The sequence below is a fragment of the Accipiter gentilis genome, chromosome 28, assembly GCF_929443795.1.
Source record: "Accipiter gentilis chromosome 28, bAccGen1.1, whole genome shotgun sequence".
NCBI lineage: Eukaryota > Metazoa > Chordata > Aves > Accipitriformes > Accipitridae > Astur > Astur gentilis.
The window spans coordinates 14,096,400-14,117,218 of NC_064907.1; the positions used below are offsets into that span (position 1 = coordinate 14,096,400).

Sequence of the window (20,819 nt, forward strand, 5' to 3'; positions counted from 1 at the left end):
AGGCTAGTTGGAATTTACTAATTTTAACACACCAAACAAAATGCTGGTTCCTCAGTTGTAGTTAGTTATGTGTAAGCCATTAAATGGTCAAGATTTATCACCCATGTTTGTGTAACTTTGTAGATCTAATTAGATATATAAAATAGTATATTGAATTGAATGCTAATGGTATTTCCAAAACAGCATGTCATTACAACTAAAGGAGGTAAAATTTATCTTCCAGCTTTTAAAATACAAATGTCATTGTAACAACATTATTACAAATCATGTATGTAGTGCTGCTATAAATTTGCATAATACTTTATCATAAACTCAGAATAAACTGCTACGCTTTTTCTAAAAACCTTTCAGTGTTGTACCTGGGAAAGCTGTGGGACAAAGGGAGAGAGTGGTGGGGAGGGAACATTTCTCAGGAAAGGAAATACATGGGGCAGCCTCTGTTGTGCAGGCTGAAAGATTATGTTTAAAAGAAAAGGGGTTTGGACAGGAGGATGTTTAAGTTTTAAAGAATAATTTCATATTTGCTTTGTGTGTATGTAAACATATACTTATTGAAAGATTTAATATAATTTTTCTAGTACTGAATTTTCTATTTAGGAAATGCTTAATGAACCTTTCATTTCCATCTTTCTGTGGTAAGAATACATTAATACTATAGGGGGCATATATGTTCTTGCCAAAAGCATTGCTGTATTACCTACACTGAATGTCAGAAAGTAATGAAACTAGAGACTGCTGGGGTTGGAATCTGTTACCTTCTTATGTTTTTCTAATAAGCTGCTCAAACTGTGTTGCTGAAGAGTAATGAAAAAGTAGAAAGCTTTTCACAGATCACTTATCTGTCTCTTTGTTTCTAAATACTAATATAAGTAGAGCAGGTGAATGGTAAAATAGTTAAAGTGTAAAATCTGGGCAATCAATTAAATGAAGAGGGGAATAATTTATGTATGTTCTTGCTCTATATTTAATTTGGCAGAGTCAGTGTATTCTAGTGTCCACTGAGTTCTATTAGCCAAACTTCAAAAAAGTAATTCAAGTCATTAATAACACATATTTTAAGGGTGCTTATTAGGTATTATGTATATGTGTGTGTGTTTGTTACACATTACACAGTGATCAATGGTAGTAACTGTTGTAGAGAAGAAATAGAGAAAATAGATCATGATTTTTCACTTGCTAATAACTTTCAGGAAAAAAAAAGACAAACAATTTTTAAAAATGAAATTTTCACTCATTGCTCAGACCAGAGATTGAGTCTTCTGTATTTTAAAATCTATTCTTGAGTTCTCATAAGGAAGAAAACTGTTCACTTTTTCCTAATGTGTTCACCAGGTGTTTTTCACATAAATAAATGTGAAACGGCTGAGTTTGGAAAGCTCTATCTGAACTTGGAACAAGCCTGCACTGAAGTGTTAGGTCTACTATACAGTTACACAGACTGAAAACTTTTGCTTTTTTTTTTTTTGTTCTTAGATCTTGTCCAATCAAATCCAGTCCATCTCTTGCACTGTTGGGTGCTTACAGGAGAGATTAGTTCCTAAACAATCTTATGGGGGGGCAGTATCTTTAATCTCTTAAAGTTGTTGATTTGTAAAGTTGGTGCATCCGCCATTACTGTGTTTTGAATGGTCCCTCTGGAATGACCTCTCTTTGTTTCTGCTTTGGGTTTGCCAGAATAGGGTTTGTTTAGTGAAATCTTTGTCCAGTGTTCTTGAAATATAGCAAAGGTAAGTCCGCCTTCTCATTTATACTGTTTGCAGTGTTGTGGATAGTAACACTAACTGCAAGATCTCAACCTTATTGTTTGTTGATTTTGTTCTAAATATTTGCCCTAGACATCCACAGTGAAAACTGTTTTGCTTTTGTTTAATCTTCTTTTTGCCCTTAATGAGTTTTATCCATTTTTACTTTATTTAATAATACTGTAAAGTAAGAAATTCTGATTAAATAGGGAAAAAAACCCTGCAGCATGGTGCTCTTGAAAGATGCAGTTGAAAGCATGGGAAATAATTTTCAGAGTAACTCCGCACAGTTTCCCTGGGACTTTTAGTTGTTTCTTTATTCAGTTTCTTTGATGATGGTTCCTTTTTTTATTCTTCTGACATGCATTCCTTTTCTCATCATTGACTGAGGAATCATAGCAGGATGCTCAGGTTCTTTTTTGATCTTTGCTTAGAGTAAATCTTCAGACATGTTATCCTGGCCTGCAGCTTTATAGGTTTTGAATTTTTTTTTGAGTTCCACAAGAATTTTTCCATTCAGTCTGTATTATCAAACTACATTTTTTTTCCAGTGAAAGTTCATTTAACTTATCTTTTCTTTTGTTCTTGAAGTTGGTGAGAGTATTTTGCAACTTCCATTTTCATAATTCTTACTGGATAAAGCTGTGAATCTGTCTGTCTCTTTTACTATTGATGATCTGGACGTGTTCCAAGATTGCTTCAGAGAGTGCCAGAGAGTGTTATGGGTTCCTCTGAAGGTGGTACAAGAAAAGGCATTTTAACTTTCTGATGTTGTCAGCCAACCTCACACAGCCAGGTCATCTTGCCAATAAATGAGGGAATCTTGGACACTGCTAGTGACTTTTGGATTTACTTAGACTCCTGCTTCATTTGCTTTGAAATGCATGGATTTGTAAAGTTTCATCTGAAGGTTTTGAATATTTTTATGCATTCTCCTCATTTATAACTGTAGCTAAGAAAAGCTCCAGAAAATCTACAAAGCATACTTACAAATAAAGAACCAAGGAGAATAGATCTTTTTGGAAGAAGAACCAACTCTGGCTACTCTTCTTCCAGGTTAGGATAATGAACTATGAGGCTTTATGAATACATGCATTAGGGTAAGATAATGACCTTTGGCCAACTTCCAAGGCATTGTGAAGAGCAATTTAAGTCTATCTTGTTTAACAGAACGGCTACTTGGAGAACAAGTAAAAATACCTTCTCTTGGGTCCAAGGTAGAAGCAGTGAACACAGGAGTTAGACAGGTGCAATGGGAATCTGAATGAGAAGAACATTACAGTTACCAGCTTTAGGATTACCAAGAAAGATTCAGACTGCCTGTTTTTAGTGACTAGGTTCATGAACATACAGGGCAGTGAGAGACAGATATATCCCAGTTGTGTAAAACCAATGCATAGAAAAAGTGCAGAAACTTAGGAATTGAGGAAAATTCCATTCCCTTACACAGTAAACCCATAACAACCCAAAATGGCAGACTAGACTAAATACCAGCTGCTTTAATATGTTCATTTGTCACTTAAATTTCACGTGACTGTTTTCAATTCTTTTTTACCAGTCTGGATCCTTTCAACTTCTCATTTCCTCCCACTTGTAGATTAGATAATTCTGCGCATTAAAGCATCCAGAAGAAAGGAAGTTTCTTTCAAGCACTATGTTAAGAGGAAACTATCAATTTAAAGTGTTGCCTTCTTCACTTTGTTAAATGCATTTCAAATATTGACTAAACACGTAGTTGTAGCACCAGCTCACATTCATTGGCAAAGTTACATGAATACCCTCATCTTCATGACTGACTGATATTGAGAAAAATCAGCTGTCCAGACTTCTGCAGCAGTTTGCTCTTTCCCTTGCATGATTCATTCCAAAGAGTCACTTCCCTAAGAGAGGTTCTAGAATTTGAAGTAGTGTAAGCTTTTCTTCCCCAAGACGGATTTCAGATCTTCTGCAAAGCTTTTAGGCACTGATGTGGACCTTCCATGCTCATCATTACAATGTGGCTAAAGTCACAGTGCAGTAAAGCTTCATTCTTTGTGACACTAATTGCATGGCCTGGCTTGGTCACAGATTTTCAGATATGTCTTGAAAGTTACAGACTGCACTATGAGGGGCCTGAGCACACCACTGGGCCTTAATTGCCCTGATCAGCCTTGGACCCCCCAACCATGCAATCTCTGCTTCTTGCTTCAGGCACTCCATTTAAGCTCAGTCCTGGACATTTAGTCCTTGCCTGAACTATGTTATTGATGTACCTGTCTCAAGTCTTGCCTCCGGCCTTGTTTCCTGCATAGACCTTGACCTACATTGTAGGTAGTTTGCCTTGAGTTCTGTCTCCAACTGATCCATGTTGCAGTCCTGCCTCCAGTCCTGTATCTGACTTCATCTCCTGCTGCTCCTGACTGGACTCCCAGGATGGACCCTGGACCTGGTTCATCATGTCACTTTTTCTGGGACAGTCAATGGACCTTGTTATCAGCACACTACTCTGCCCACCCTATTCAGATACAGTGGGACAGTGCCCTGGTCAGTGACGACACTGTGCCATGACCACCACTGGCTTCTCACTCATTTTCCCTTTTGTAGCAGCCCTGCTCTTGCTGCACCATGCTCATGCATATTCACCATTATATTCATTTCTCACATAAGGTGCACAGGTCTGCAAAATGCACTAAGGAATGCCCTGTGATGTTTTTATTTCTGTTTCTGCTCCAAAAAAAAAAGTGCTGATAAGTTGGTTCTGGTAATTACCAAGCTTGAGATCCATGTAGCTAGTTGGAACCCAAAAGCTGCCTAATGTTCTAAGCAATACTCCTAACTTGAAAGTAACTCCTTCCACTTCTGAAAGGTATAGTAACATAGGTAGTATATACACAGATCTGTAATGTATTATATAAACAGATTAAGATAATGCAAGGTCAATACCTCTGTGCAGGGAAGCCATGCACTGATGAATTTGCTAGATTGTGCGCATGATCAGCGTATGAATATGCTGATCATTCAACCTAGGTGAATAACTGAAGAAAGATTTACTGATTTTGCAGAGGTTGTCCCATAGAAACATTTTTGGGTGAGTGAAGAGTTGCTCAGGTCAGCTCATGCTGACATGAAAAAAATACTCTGTCTCTGCTCTTATCAGCCATTGCCTTCCCTTTGAAGGAAGAACACCTGCATCAACAGCAGACTTCTTAATCTAAGACACTTAGTGTTTAGCAGAATATGAAATGAAGTGAGGCACAAGTTGTCTTTGTAGCTGCAGCTTGGGTGTTTTTTATATGTTGCCTTACAATATCTGTTCAGTAATTGTTCCTATCTCTAGCTGGCCAAGAAGACATAGTTTCTATAAATTTCTGAGGAAAAGGCCCTTCAGAAAGGGCAAGAAGGAGGACCCAGGGAACTACAGGCTGGTCATCCTCACCTCAATCCCTGGGAAGGTGATGGAGCAGTTGATCCTGGAAACTAGTTCCAGACACATAAATGACAAGGAATTAGTCTGGAGTAGTCAGTATGGATTCAGTAAGGGGAAGTCATGCTTGACCAATTCGATAAACATCTGTGATAAAATTACTGGTTTGTAAGGTGAGGGGGGAGCAGTGGATATTGTCTACTGTGACTTCAGTAAGGCTTTCAAAGCTGTCTTCCATAACATCCTCATAGAGAAGCTGATGAAGTATGGGCTGGATGAGCAGACAGTGAGGAGGCTTGAAAACTGCCTGAATGGGAACCTCAGAGGGTGGTAATCAGTGGCATTAAGTCTAGTTGGAGGCCAGTAACTGGCAGTGTACCCCAGGGATCAGTACTGGTTCAAATCCTGTTCAACATCTTCATTGACATCTGGATGATGGGGCCAAGAGTAGCAAGTTTGCTGATGACACAAAACTGAGAGGAGTGTCTGATACACGAGAAGGTTGTGCTGCCATCCAGAAGGACTTCAACAGTCTGGAGAAATGGGCTGACAGGAGCCTCATGAAGTTCAGCAAGGGGAAGTGCAAAGTCCCCTTGGCACCAAGCGCAACCCCCAGGCACCAGTATATACTGAGGGTGTGACTAGCTGGAAAGCAGATTTGCAGAAAAGTACCTGGGGGTCCTGGTGGACACCAAGATGAACATGAGCCAGAAATATGCCCTTGTGGCAAAGAAGGCTAATGATGTCCTGGGCTGCATTAGGACAAGTGTTGCCAGCAGGTTGAGGGAGGTGGTGCTTCCCCTCTCTGTAGCACTGGTGAAGCCACACTGGCTCTGTGTGAGCAGGGAGGTTGGATAAGACAACCTCCAGAGCTGCCTACCAACCTCAACCATGACGTGACTCTGTGATTCTATGAAATTATCATTTGCTTTTCTCTATTTGCTACAGAGATAGGAAACTTGCTGGGGGAATGGATGTAATGTTGCATAAGAGAGCAGGATGGACAATAACAACCGAAATTGGGAATTAATTTAGAAGGAAGGAATGGGACAGTTGTGCTTGTTATCTACCCAGAGGTGGGGAGAGCAGGGAAAAGTTATTACTGCCCAATTTAGAGGTCTGAGCTGCTATTATGGTATGTGTGGGGAGGTAGATGTGACAGCTGCTAGATTACCGTTGCAGGTAATGAGATTGGCAGGGGCAAGGTGTTGGGAGGAGGTCCCAACCACCACCACAGTAACACCTTTGGTGGCAGGAGCAGCCTGCCTCTGACTCACACTCTGAACAGTTGAGGAATAGAAGTCCAGCTGCTCTAATGCTGCTTGCTGCCAAAATAGCCATTCCTCATATCTTTCTGGAAAAAAGGCAGTGGGTGCTTATTGGAGCACAGTGAAGATATTTGAAGAATATTGGACTACTTGGACATACTGAATTTCTTCTGCAGAATACTCAGATGCATGATAATGCTTTGATGCACGATCCCAGGGAAAATCAGTTTCACCCTCTTTCAGCCTCTGAAAAGATTTGCCAATTGTATAAAGATAGTTTTAGACGTTAAGGTAAAATCTCCAACTAGTATTATGATCCTGTGCAACTAGATCATAAGCTCTCCTGGCAACATATTTTAGTAGAATTCCTGTAGCCACATGGAACTCATCTTATACATTTTATAACAATTACACTTTGAGACCCTTAGGGTCAGACATACAGTTTGAATGAATGGTCCTTCAATTTTCAGATACTTTTCAGTTTGCTTCTCCACTGTGAACTAACTGCTTGACATCATCCTGAGCAAGATACACATATATACATACTCAGAATTTGATTACTTTTTGGTCTCTTCTGAACATGAGGACCCCATGATTTGCCATCTTTTCTTTCCCTGGAGCTTTGAGTCTTGTTATCTGGATTCTGAGGGAAAAAGGGATAAAGCAGTGGCTGGAGTTCCTCCAAGTTTGGGACTAGGAATGCATGAAAGTATACAGGATGGGGAACATGTGGTCCCTGCTGGATGCTGCTGGTGAAAACATGCTGAGCTCCGATGTGAAGGGTTTTGGTGTGTGTTTAAAATGAAACCCATGTGTACAGAACATCTAAGGTAGCTACTACTACTGTCAAGTTATACTCGGATTTTGTAAAGCCTCAATGGATCTGCTGGTACTGAAGGGTCTCTGAACAAATACCAGAACGCTGGGACAAGGTAACAGAATACAAGGAATAGTGGTTAAAAAAAAGAAAACTTTGGTTTGCAGTCAAGATTTTTTTTAATGCAGCAAGTAGAATGAAATAATAGACTAATTTGTGAGAGTATTTCCTGATTTATAAAGACATGTACCATTCTGGTATCTTTCTCTTACAAGGACAGAAAATGTTACATTTTTTTCTAATATTCTGCAAGTTGTTTGCAACATAAAAAGATACATGCTTTGGAATGTAGACTAAAAGCTGTACAATGGAGAACATAGGGAAAACTTGGCTGTTTGCTGTCCCATGCAATTACCAGATGTTTGTCATGGTAACCCCTGAAAAGCTCTGACCAGAAAAGCATTCTTAGGAGGCTGGACACCATGCCAGCTGGCCACGTAAAGCTTGCAATATCCAAAATAAGTTTGATCACCACCTGTTGCTACTTAAAAAAAACCAGGAGGGAAAAAAAAAAAAAAAAAAAAAAGAAAAGCCTGAAATAAAAGAATTCCTAGAATAAGCTAAAATTATACACATAATATCTATCTGTTTATTCTAGGATTTTTTACCCACTTTTTTCCATTGCTGTGATACCTGGAGATCTCTGGAGTTAATAGATTGCATAACAAAGTTTCTGCTGGATTCTGTGGAAAGTTTAATTGGAATCAATTTTTTTAAATGTCTTTTTAGAGCAGGATTTTGAGGGGTGGGGAAGTAGCTATACTTGTAATAGAACATACATCCTGATTATAATGGAAAAGTTGAACAGAAAAATAATTAAGAAAATAGAATCCAGGGTGTTAGTTTTTACTGTGGCCGTACTAGCACAAGGAGAAGTGGCACTGTCCTATGAATCAGACATTGCTTTCTATTGCTGTGGTGTAGCAGAGAAAAGATGAGTGAAAGCCTTGGAATCCTGTTAGTTCTTATGCATCCATTTATAGGTAGAGTAATTGAGTTATTGGTCACAGATGCAGAGGAGTCAAATTCTTTTGAAAGGAAGTTGTTTGCAGTGATTTATTAGGATACTCTTCTGTGGAGAAGAAACACCTCATAGAGGAAGTTAGCTTTTACAGGCCCCAAGAATGAGGTCTTAAACACTGAGAACTAGTCCTGATGTCCAGTGCTGTACTTAAGGAAGAATGGTGATCCTGAAGGCATACTCAGGAGTGAAAGAGGATATATGAATTTTGTTTATTTTTCTCATGAGGAAATTTCTTTCACGGCATGTTGTATCTTACAAGTATAAGATTAAAAAGAAACCTTTTCTTCAAACTTTTCTATGATCATTGTCCATATGTGACAATGAGAAAAGGCACTGAGAAGGACTGTATTTGGGGGGGGACTCTGAAATTCACAAACAGTGCAACTGGGACTCTGGCAGAGACAAGAAAAAACATCATTGAGGCTGAGTTGTGGGAGAGATCTACTCTACACAATGAATAATGTTTGGTAGGAGTCTAACTGAGGGCAAAATCTTGCAATGCCATATCTGACCGTGAAGGGGAACAGCAGACAGATGAAACGCATCATACTTCATTTTTATTTCTGTCTGTCTGTGGTGGGTTGACCCTGGCTGGATGCCAGGTGCCCACCAAAGCCGTTCTATCACTCCCCCTGCCCTCACCTGGACAGGGGAGAGAAAATAGAGCAAAGGGCTTGTGGGTCGAGATAAGGAGAGGGAGAGATCACTCAACCAATTACCGTCATAGGCAAAACAGATTCAACTTGGGGAAAATAAACTTAATTTATTGCCAATCAACCAGAGTAGGCTAATAAGAAATAAAACCAAATCTCAAAACACCTTCCCTCCACCCCTTTCTTCTTCCTGGGCACAACTTCACTCCCGGATTCTCTACCTAACCCCCTCAGGGGTGCAGGGGGATGGGGAATGGGGGTTACAGTCAGTTCATCGCATGTTATCTCTACTGCTTCATCCTCTTCAGGGGCAGGACTCCTCACACTCTTCCCCTGCTCCAGCGTGGGGTCCCTCCCACAGGAGACAGTCCTCCACGAACTTCTCCGACGTGGGTCCCTTCCACGGGCTGTAGTCCTTCAGGAGCACACTGCTCCAGCGTCGGTCCCCCACGGGGTCACAAGTCCTGCCAGAAAACCTGCTCCGTGGGCTCCTCTCCCCGCAGATCTGCAGGTCCTGCCAGGAGCCTGCTCCAGCATGGGCTTCCCACGGGGTCACAGCCTCCTTTGGGCATCCAACTGCTCCAGCGTGGGGTCCTCCATGGGCTTCAGGTGGAGATCTGATCCACTGTGAACCTCCCTGGGCTGCAGGGGGACAGCCTCATCATGGTCTTTCTCACGGGCTGCAGGGGAATCTCTGCTCTGGCACCTGAAGCACCTCCTCCCCCTCCTTCTTCACTGACCTGGGGGTCTGCAGGGTTGTTTTTCTTACATGTTCTCACTCTTCTCTCCGGCTGCCATTTCTGTGCCTGCTGCAACTTTTTTCCCTTCTTAAAAATATTATCACAGAGGCGTTACCACTATTGCTGATGGGCTTGGCCTTGGCCGTCGGTGGGTCCATCTTAGAGCTGGCTGGTATTGGCTCTGTTGGACATGGGGGAAGCTTTCAGCAGCTTCTCACAGAAGCCATCCCTGTAACCCCCACCCCTGCTACCAAAACCTCGCCACACAAACCCAATACACTGTCTAAGATATTTGGAAGACTTGCCCAAAGTAACAATAATGCCTTTGCTGCTTAATCACAGAATCACATAATGATTGCAGTTGTAAGGCACCTTTGGAGGTCATCTTGTCTAACTCCCCTGCTCAAGCAGGGTCACTTACAGCTGGTTGTCCATGACCATGTCCAGATGACTTTTGAATATCTGTCTCCAAGGAGGGACACTCCACAACGTGTCTGGACAACCTGTGCCAGTGCTCAGTCATCCTCACAGTAAAAAATTGTTTCCTGATGTTCAGACAGAGCCTCCTGTATTTCAGTTTTGCCTATTGCCTCTTGACCTGTCCCTTGGCACCGCTGAAAAGAGCCCAATTCTGTCTTCTTTAAAGCCTGCCTTCAGCTCATTGATGGCTGATGTCATTGCGAGGCTACTCTCAATTATCTTCAAAAGATCATCGTGATCAGGAGACGTGTCTGAGCACTCAAGGAAAGTAAATGTCACTCCTATCTTCAAAAAGGGCAAGAAGGAGACCCCAGGGAACTATGGACTGGTCAGCCTCACCTTGATCCCTGGGGAGGTGATGGAACAACTAATTCTGGAAACCATTTCCAGTGACTGAGCACTGGCATGGGTTGCCCAGTGAGGCTGTGGAATTTCGCACTTTGGAGATACTCAAAACCTGTCTGGACACGGTCAACTGACAATAGGTGAGCAGGGAAGTTGGACAAGATGACCTCCAGAGGTGCCTTCTAACCTCAATCATTATATGATTCTGTGAAAGCTGTGGTATGGAAAGCATGTGCTACCCTTTATGTTTTCTTTTAAGTTACCTTACAAAAAGTAAAGTTCTTTGAAAGTATAAATCAAATCTGTATTCTGTGACTTGTCCTCCATTGCCTAACCTTTGGAACCGTATGTGTTAGAATGCTGCATTTGAGAGGAGACTGAGGTAGCTAACATTCTCCTTTACTGTCAATAGGAAGCTTGAATAGAGGCAGGTTATTCAATGGCCCAAATGCGGCCATCGGTTATTGAAAGTCTCCGAATATTCATGCAAGAGCTATGCACAAACTGAAGTTGAAGAATGTTTCTACATCTTAGTCACAGTAATTGACTGTCTTTATAAGTTACTTCTCTTTGAACTGTAGTGTTCACTTAAATTATTTATGACAGTTTTAGGGTAGAACTAGCCTGAGGTGAAAGGTCTGGTTACTGTATACTCAAAATGTCCATTGATATCAGTAGTTTTGTTATACAGGAATTCAGCCAAATATATACAATCTGTGAAAGTTCAGAGTTAGGCTCTGTAAAATGATCTATTTTCATGCATTCAGAAGTGTCTCTTTTTTACGCTTTACTAAGTGATAGTCATTGGATCAATCACAAAGTAATGTTTTTGTTTAAGTATGCTTGTTTTACCTGGGTGAACGAAAACAGCTTGGCATTCAGTGGATTCCTACACATACATGTGTGTCTAAAACAGAACAATGTGGTATAAAAATTTAGAGATTTCTGCACATGGGTTCAGTCAATTGAATTAACATAGCGTCTGTGATTTCACTGGCCAGGAAAAAGTGTATATCACAGGTGTTGGCAGGAGATGTTACTCTTTCAGATTTGTTCCTGGACCTAGCATACATAAACATAAGAATGTGTGACAGCTGTATTATGGTGAAGTATATGAATTTGTTATGTAAGGAGAAGGACAGGTTTATAGCATTCATAATAAAGGCAAAAGAAGAATACAGGTTACTATAAGTCTGTTTTGAAATGATACCTTGTGGGTATAAAAATAAAACTCTGAAATGGTGTATACATATGTAAATGATACGTCTTGTATTAAAATATCTTTTAACATTGAAGCAACTCTAAATACTACTTTTTTCCTTAGTTTTGTAGTAACTACAAAGCTATCATAGTTCTTTACAGCCACAGATTTTTTTTTAGGTGGATATTAATCTTCATCTCCTTGAAAACATTATTATTTTGAAATGGTTCAAGTGTGCTCAGCTATCAAAAACTTACTCACAATGCTACTTGCAATATTAATATGAAAAGTAGGAAATAATTAATTCCTTGTGTTAAATTTAAATGCATTCCTTCCTTTAGACCGTATTAACATGGACAGGTAAGAAGTTATCTACTGTAGGGTAGATAGATTTATCAGTCTGGGATGTCGTTTGGATATTGCCTTTCTTGAATTTACAAGATACAATAATTTATTGCATGGAGTAGGAATGTAAATAGAGCAACACAGATTAAATATCCAGATTTGGGTATAAGAAAAGCAAGCAATAATTATTCATGTTATAATTCCACATACTGCATCTTCATTTGATATAAATTAGGGAGGTTTCTAAAGTTTCACAGAGCAGACTGGCTTTCACAACACCCCTCCCTTAATGCAGGGGAGTTTGACTTCCCCTGCTGAGATGGCTAACTAGGGGTAGTCTAATGGTAGGCATCACAGCTCCTCATTTCTAAATACTAATGATGTTTCTCTCTATCTTTGTAAACTAAACAAGGCAAAAGCATGGTTTTGAGCATTGTCCTGGGATAGTTTTGTGTGTTCATTTTATTTTTATTTGCTAATATTCTTTAATGTGTTCCAGTTTTGTCAAAATCCTACTGCGGAGATATTTAAAACTTAATTTGTGGATTTGCCTTAGTAAATTTATAGACTAAGAAAAATGGATGAGACTTCAGCAGGATTTCATGAAAATGGCAGTAGAAGAGCTAGTTTTTAGTTGGTATTAATAAGACTGAAATTTCTCTGAAGGTGTGAACGTCGTTTTGAAGGGCACAGTAGCCGCTCCTATCCATGTGGAATTTCAGTATCTCCTTGTGGACGGTTTATCGCCACTGGATCAGACGACAAATGTGTAAGTAATGTTTTTGCTTATTTTCCTTCTAAGACGGTTTATAGCCACTGGATCAGATGACAAATGTGTAAGTAATGTTTTTGCTTATTTTCCTTCTAAACTATAGGAGCTACTTGTGTTGTACACAAAGTAGTCTTTTTATGCATGTTTCTAGGATTCAGCTTAATGTGCAAAACTGAGGTCTATTATACTTTCATATACTTCATTTATATATAGCAGTTACATATGATTCCTGATCTGTATGTTCTTGATTTTGCCTGAAAAATCCCTGAACAACCAAATCTTAATGCTCAAAGTAATTGTTAAAAAGTTGTTTCTAGAAGTTTTCATAGTGCTTGACTCTGAATTTTCAAGTGCCATCAAAGATGAGAAGAATGGTATCCCCTGTAGCACAGCATCATGTAGTGTGTACATATCAGACCACTAGGAACTATGTAGCAACAACACATTAATTTACTTAAGCTCCCAAATACAAGGTGATGAATCTTTCATTAAGCTCCCAAATACAGGGTGGTGAATCTTTCATTCCTGGTTTCTTATGAACCAGTCAGCTGAATACAGAATGAAAAGTCATTCAACTGTAATTAGAACATATCATAATTCATGGTATAACTTTGATTAAGTGTGTTTCCTCCCCAGACAGGTTCTCTTCTCATTCAATATCAACTGTATTTAAATTATTACACTTGGCAGAGTCCTGAATAAAAGTATTACTACCTTTTTGAGTATGCACCTAATTTTAATTCAGTAAGTCCTGCATTGTTGGCACAATGTTTCTCTTGGTGTTTGCTAAGAGGTAGATGATTGCTAGCTTGTAGTACAGGCCTTTGAAACGTGGCTGGGGTTGGGTTCATTGTAAACACATCCTTTCAAAACAGCTGGGTAGGAAAGCTGTTTAACTTTCTTCTAGGTCTTTCTAGGTGACTCATCAGGACTATGACACAGGGTTTCTGGTCAACTTCAAATTCAGAAGAGGAATTTACTGTTGTGGCTAGTTTTGAAATACTGGCTCCAATCATGTGTGAAGGTTAGAGATTTTATTGGCAGATTGCTGGAGGTTTGGCAATAGCTAATGTGTTCTTGACATTTCCATGATAAAATATATTTTTCAAGTTTCTGGTAATTTGCATTTAAAAATGTAGTTTGCAATACAAAAGAAAGGCTTTTTACTTTGTGAAACAAAATGCATCTAATATTGATCTCAGCTCCTGACGTATATGATATAAATATGTTTAGTTGAGATTACTAACTATGGTTGATTTTGAATAGTATGAAGAGAGGTGCAGTCACAAGACCTTCTGTATTCTCTTTTGCATTAAGGCTATTGTTTGGAATTACTGCTGATACAAGAAAAGAAAGGCATAGAGCATGATTTTGCCCTTACTCCAAATTCTTGGCACATGGTTGCTCATCATAGGAAGCTGAATAGCTGGACTGCATCCTGCTCCAGTTGGCATGTGGTCCCTGGTGGGCACAGTGCCAGCCAATACTTAGTGTGGCTCCTGGGTTGGAATTTTGCATAATTTGCACCGTATGTCTGTAGAGAACTGTAATTGTTCTTGTTGTTGCCCCTCAGGAAAACTGAGTCAAGTTTCGGACTCTTGCTACAACTGTGCTGTTAGGACAAAATACAGTTTTGGGGCATTTTTAGGAGGCTTTTCTTTGAAATGTTGAGACTGGATATACTTTTGTGTTTCCTTTTGAAAAATAAAATTGAACATGGCACTGAGTAGTTCATTCATGTTGTTAAACTAGTAACATCCTGACAGATAGACTGTTGTGCAACTGGAACAGTTTCAAGATTATCAAGAAGCCACATATTTTTGCAGATTGTATTCTATAAGTGAATGTCCACTGGAATTCAAAAAGCTGCATAAAATTCAACAGCGTGGATGCAAAGTATTATCTTGAAATAATGCGTTCTGGAAATAAATTATGTAACTTTCCACTGACCACAACTGCATCTTCAATCATCTCAGAGTTTAATTTATCAAGTGCAATGCTTGCACCCTGTGGTTAACAAATATGATTGATTTTAATGCCAAAAGAGGCAGAATTGGAATATAATTGAGAGACATTAATCTTAAACTGCCCTTTATATTTCACAATATCTGAAGTGTTTGACAGAGAGGAATATGTTGGCTGCATTGATTAATAGCAAAATTAAAACCATATTCCTACAGGGCATAGAATCAGAAAACCAAAATATGTTATTGTAAACAAAGAGATGCAAATTCCATCTACCTTTTTCTCTACTTACAAAGTATATGACCTATTTTATATGAGAAAAGCTTGGTATCGCTTCTGTGTGGCTGAAGTAGCCACTTGTTTTATTTGAACTGCTTTTGTGTGTGTTAGTATGAGATTTGTCCATACTGTAAATCATGGGTTGAAAGTGTTCCCCTAACTGATTACTCCAAGTTCTTTAAGAGAACCTTTGCCAAGACCTGTGTAGAACCTGACAGTCTGATCAAAGCAGGTACCCACAGTATCCTGGTTTTGAACTGTGATTATCCTTTCAATAATTCATTGTAATTAGAAAACATAGAAAGTTAACATTTCTAATATCAGATCTTCTCTTCATCTTAAACAGCCTAAGGTTACAAGTGACATGGGTGGACTTTTTCTTAACTGAATACACATAATATTTTCATTTCTAACCATTTTACAGGTGGACAGTTTGAGGTTTCTGACTATCAGACAATAGTATTAAGGATGTTGGTGAAATACTCTAATTGGATTTAGATTTCCATTTTTCTGGGCTCTGTACAAAAATGTTTACCTAAGCATTTGTTGACCAAAGAAATCTTAGTCTAAAAGGACAAAAATATCTGGAGAGTGTGAAATGCTACTTTTTAAAATAGAAATAGCTAATCTTCTCCTGTGCTCCATGTAGTTCTAGTTAGCTGTTTTACTTCATGTCTAATTAGGTTCTTCATTTTTATCTTTGAAGACCTTGTGGCTCTCTGAATAAATTCCAAGTTTCCAGAAATGAAGTAGGGAATGCAGAAATAAAGATTTGGCTCTTTAATTGTTTTCATGTTCATTCTTGCTAGTTCTCTCTGAACTGTAGACTTTAAGTGGCACATTTTGATGCTAATGCTGAAATGGAATTTGCTAACATAAAACTCTGTGTCCATGTCAAATCTCAAAGCCTGGGCTCACAGTTCACACTGACTGACCCATACTGCAAACCCAGAAGTTTTTCAGCATAACAGGTTGCTAAATCAATAACAAAAATACACAGGTAATGTGTGAAGTTGTCTTCCATTTTATTTACGCTTTTCATCAAAGTATAGGATTTTGCCTACCACATTGTCTTTGAAACACATTCTAAACCCAGGATTAAATTTATGCCTTCCAACTGTGAAGGCACCAAAGCTAGAGAGAGCAGGAAGATTGTTTCTTCTTCTCCAGAGGACATCAACACTGAAAGGAGTAACAGGAGACAAGATAAGGCAATTTGATGCTTCTACATAACACCAGTGTACTAACGACTTGTCAATCCCTGAATTGCACATTTGTGCAAAATTGGTTTTAGAGTAAATTCCCATTATGCAAGTGATGCTGGAAACACACTGCTCAGGGGGCATATCCAAAGAATTCTGCAAACCTGTGAGCTGTGGCTGGATGCAAACCTGGACCTGATAATGCTTGCAGACTCAGTTGTTTTCAGATACAAGATTCTGCACCTGGCACAACACAAACTATAGAATTTGTTTATAACCAACATCTTGCTTTTAACTAGTTACAGAGGTTGATATTCCAAATTAAATGTCAGTCCTACTGAGCAATATACTTTAATTGTTTGCTACCAGATATTTATTTAGTTGTAAAATTCACTGTCTCAAATCACATAATATCTTTATGACTTTCCCTATTGGATTAGACTAATAACTTCTTTGATAAGGACAAGGAAAATGCATATGATATAACAGAACTCTTAGTTTTATTTTTATCTGTTCTTACATCAAGATGGGTAGCTTTAAAAATTTTATTTCTTATTTTGTCACTCATAAATGCATTCAAAATGCAATGCTGCTGTTAAACTTGTCATCTACTTTATTCAGCTACATATATTTTGGCATTGAGAAGCCATAGTGAAAGGAGCTCTGTAATTTGAAGTAGTTTAAATTTTTAAAGTTTTTCCCCTTGTTTTCCTTGGTGTATGAATTGCAGTGCACTGGTGCACAGTGACCATCTGCTTTTTAGTTTGGACAAGGAGCGTGCATGCCCCTGCTTAAAGAACATCTCCCAGTCCTCCCCATTTGCTGTCCTTTGGTTTGTATCACAGAGTTGTCTTGGATCATGCAGATGAAATCCTTTCAGGTGAGGCTGAAGTGGAAGAGCAAATCGTTGAGCAAACTGAATGCTGTCTATATGCTAGCAGCATTCAGTCCACAGAATCACAGATAAGATAGCCCAAAGTAAAGCACGAAAATACATGTGGAGGTTGGGTTGCCAGCAATGTTTTGTTCTGTACATCTGCTCCTCTTGTGCTGCACTACTTTCTAATGTAATCATTGCCATAGGAGTTTATGATCTATTTCTTGACTCCCATAAATATATTATTAGTCATATTAGTCTTTCTGTGGCTCAGTTCTGATTTATAAAATGGAGATTAGCAATAATAACTTTCTTCTGTCCTTTTCTCTTTAAAAGAAGAATTTAGATGAGGCCTGTCTCAATTTGTTACTGCTGCGGTCAGTTACTCTGATCTTATTTACATGAAATACTTCCACCCTTGTGTGTCTATGATGTGATAAACTTAAAAACTGGATCTGATTAGGTCCAAAATTGCATAAAATGGTCTAGATAGCAAAGAGGAAAACACCCCAAGAACCCCCAAATGTGAATGATAAAATTATGTGGTTGGTTGTTCTCACTTGGAGACCACGATTTCACTAGAACTTTTTAGGTACTAATGAATGGAAGATAAAAGACTACAGATGAGGGCTTTGAGAATGATAGTCTGGTGTGGCTGTATGTAAATGGGGGATTACTTTAGTACTGGGTTTGGAAAAACAGGAGGATATTTTCTTTACTGGAAAATTACTTTTAGAAATGTCTGATAGTGGTGTTGGCTAGTATTTATTGTCTTGGTGTACACTTTGTACCAGAGGGCTTGCAGAACAGAATGTATTATATGAAGCAGTGGTAGGGACTATCTGGGGTATTTTGGTTTTCACTGTCATTGGTATCCCAATTATATATTGCTCAAGTTTTATTTTATATGTCTATATTGTTTTACTAAGATGGGCTTTAAGAGAAAACATCTGGAGAAAATAGCATTAGTAATGTTTACTGTGGAAAAACCAGGACTGACATTGCTTGGCAGAAGGAAATCCGTGGCAGAGAATGAATGACAGAGACTGTGACTACCTCTCTGCCAGCTATTGCTGGAGAAAATCTATCCCTTTCCAAAGAAGAACACAACTTTGTGTTACTCTTGAATCTCAGTTTCTTGGATTCTTTGGTTAGTGTAGTTGGCTTTTAGGCCTATTATCCTAGGAGGAAAGATAAATATTGCTTTCTTATTAATACAGTCATGATTTTACAGTGTGCTGTTACTTTGCTGTCTCTTTGGGTGTATCTTTGAAGATGATAGAAAATCTTAGCCTTGGTAGAGTATTTTATGAACCATGGAATTATGTGAGCATGAGCACATTAGCTGCTCTTGTTTGCTTCTTGGTCAGTTCAGACTAGTGCTTTATCTATGCCTCTGCACCTCAGACCTGACCACCATAAAACCAGACTGGCAATTGAGAGTAGTGGAGGATTTTCTGCTGTCTATAGACATGTGCTTATTTAAATCCTACAGAACACCTTTTTTTCCAGCGGCCTCTCAAACTGAACTTTATGAGGCTGCAGCATGTTACTATGTTAACCTTTAAGTTTGGTAATACTTTTGAGAGCTGAGTCGAAGGATGAGAAATTAACCTTTATGCTAAAGAAAAATAATTTTATAGAAAATATCCTATCTTCAAATATAGGCAAAAAAGTAGATATGAATACCCAAAGTTCATTTTGCAGTGCATGCAGCAGTGAGGTGCTAACAGTGGATATGTATAGGCTTATACCCGCAGGGCTTGTGTTTTCTATATGTATACCTCTTAATCTACAACACTGACAGCAGCTGAATTTTGTGTATCATTGGTACATGTGCCTATAATCCTACTAGCTGATTTCATTCTTCTTGCAAATTTATTAAGATGGGGTATTCCTTTGTAAAGGTAATGAAATGCCCTGTTATGCCTAAACATCTGAATGAAGATCCCCTGCATCATCTGAATCTTGCAGTATTTCTGTTGAACAGTCAACATTAGTATGCAAACAGAAAATGCAATTATTGGTACCATTGATTCAGAAAAGACTCTTAGCAGCAGTCAGAAGGGAGCCATTTCCAGACTGGGTGTGATCCAACCATGCTGCATCATAATGAGAGGTGAGATAAAACTTAGAACAAAATCTTCAAGTAATAATTCTGCACTTTGCCAAACCTAAGTATGTTATAAAAGCAACCTAAATACAGCAGTGTTTGGTGCGACATAAATTCCACAGGTAGACAAACAAAAACAATCATATACTTGAGGCTTTGAAATTGGCTAATTAAATACAAACTAAAATCAGGAAAAATGTAAATTGGAAGCTTCTAAGGAGTGTGTCTTACAGAGGCAAATCTGAGATAGGGTTTAGATCTGTTTATGTAATCTTTTTTAGTGAGGAAAATTCAAACTGTGTTAGTTATAACTGCCAGCATACTGATAGATTTGAAAAGTATCCCCTGCATCTTGAAGGATGACTGATCTTGATAATATTAGGTGTTTTAATAATAAAAAGCATTATTAATTTTCACTGTTACTCCATTTGTAGTTATGTCGAAGGACCTCAGATGGAAACTGGGATCTTACTGTAGTGGGCAGTTTCCTGTGACTACCAGAAAGACAGCCTCCATAAGCAGCATTAGAAGGGGAAGGGACTCTGAGAGGGCATACTGCACTCAACATTTTGGTGACAGGCTTGTATAGACGTTCCATGCTACCATGTGGCAAGTGTGTAAGATATCCTGGGCCTGAAGAGCATTAATCAGTGCTTAGGATACTTGTGAAATCTATTTTATTATGTGTGGATTTGGCACTGATGCCTATAGTTAAGGTAGTCTAACACTTTCCACTATAATTCTGTTTTCAGTTGCTTGTAATTGAGAACATTTTGGGCTGAAACTTTCCATGTTGGGTGTCTGCTTGAGGCTGATTGTTATTTTTCATTTTAGTAAGTACTTAAGGTGCTTTTTTCAGCTTGAGATTGAGGAAAAATACATGGTTCAGTGGGAGATGTGCATCAGTGTAAACAGGCGATGGTGGAGTGCAAGCCAAACAATTATATCATGTACTGTGGGAGTGTGCATCAGGTTTGATGGCACTAGTGGAGGCAAATGGAGACTAATGCCTTAGTAATAAATCCAGATGTCATTCCTAAAAGTGTAAGTAAGATTATTCATTTATTTTTCTATCAAGAGGCTTTAACACTTCCATCTTCTGTAGCTCATTTAAAATAGTAGGAAAAATAGTCACAGGAAAGGGATGACTTTGGCCAATTCATGCAAAACTTCTGAAGAAAAAAAATCTCTATTTGTGTAAGGTCAAATTATGTATCTAAGATACCAGTGTCTTTTTATAATTTTTTTTTTTCTGCTATATGTTTGTAAAATATGTGCTCCAGTTTAAAGCCACAGGAGTTGCAAAGGGTTTTTCTTGAAATTGGTGTTGCCTTTCTGGTCCCTGTGCAAGAGCTGATAACAAGGAATATTTTTCTGTTATGCTTTCAATGTTTCTCTTTCTGATTTGCTTTCCCCTCTTTCCCTTCCCAGGAGGGAGTAGGAGTGTAAGTAGTTTGACTCAAATGCATATGGCCGTGGGTTGGGCTAGGGGCAGTGGGAACAGATGGGGACAAGTTTGCTTTGAAGACCGAG

At 38.8% G+C, this 20,819-nt stretch overlaps 1 protein-coding gene across 1 annotated transcript in view; it reads left to right on the forward strand.

The window, feature by feature from the left end:
• WDR27 (WD repeat domain 27) overlaps positions 1-20,819 on the forward strand; it is a 132,428-nt gene that overhangs the window by 44,012 nt on the left and 67,597 nt on the right. Inside the window, exon 22 of the mRNA XM_049830926.1 lies at positions 12,745-12,847. Coding sequence (XP_049686883.1) covers positions 12,745-12,847 — 103 coding nt within the window. The remainder of the gene's footprint in view (positions 1-12,744; positions 12,848-20,819) is intronic.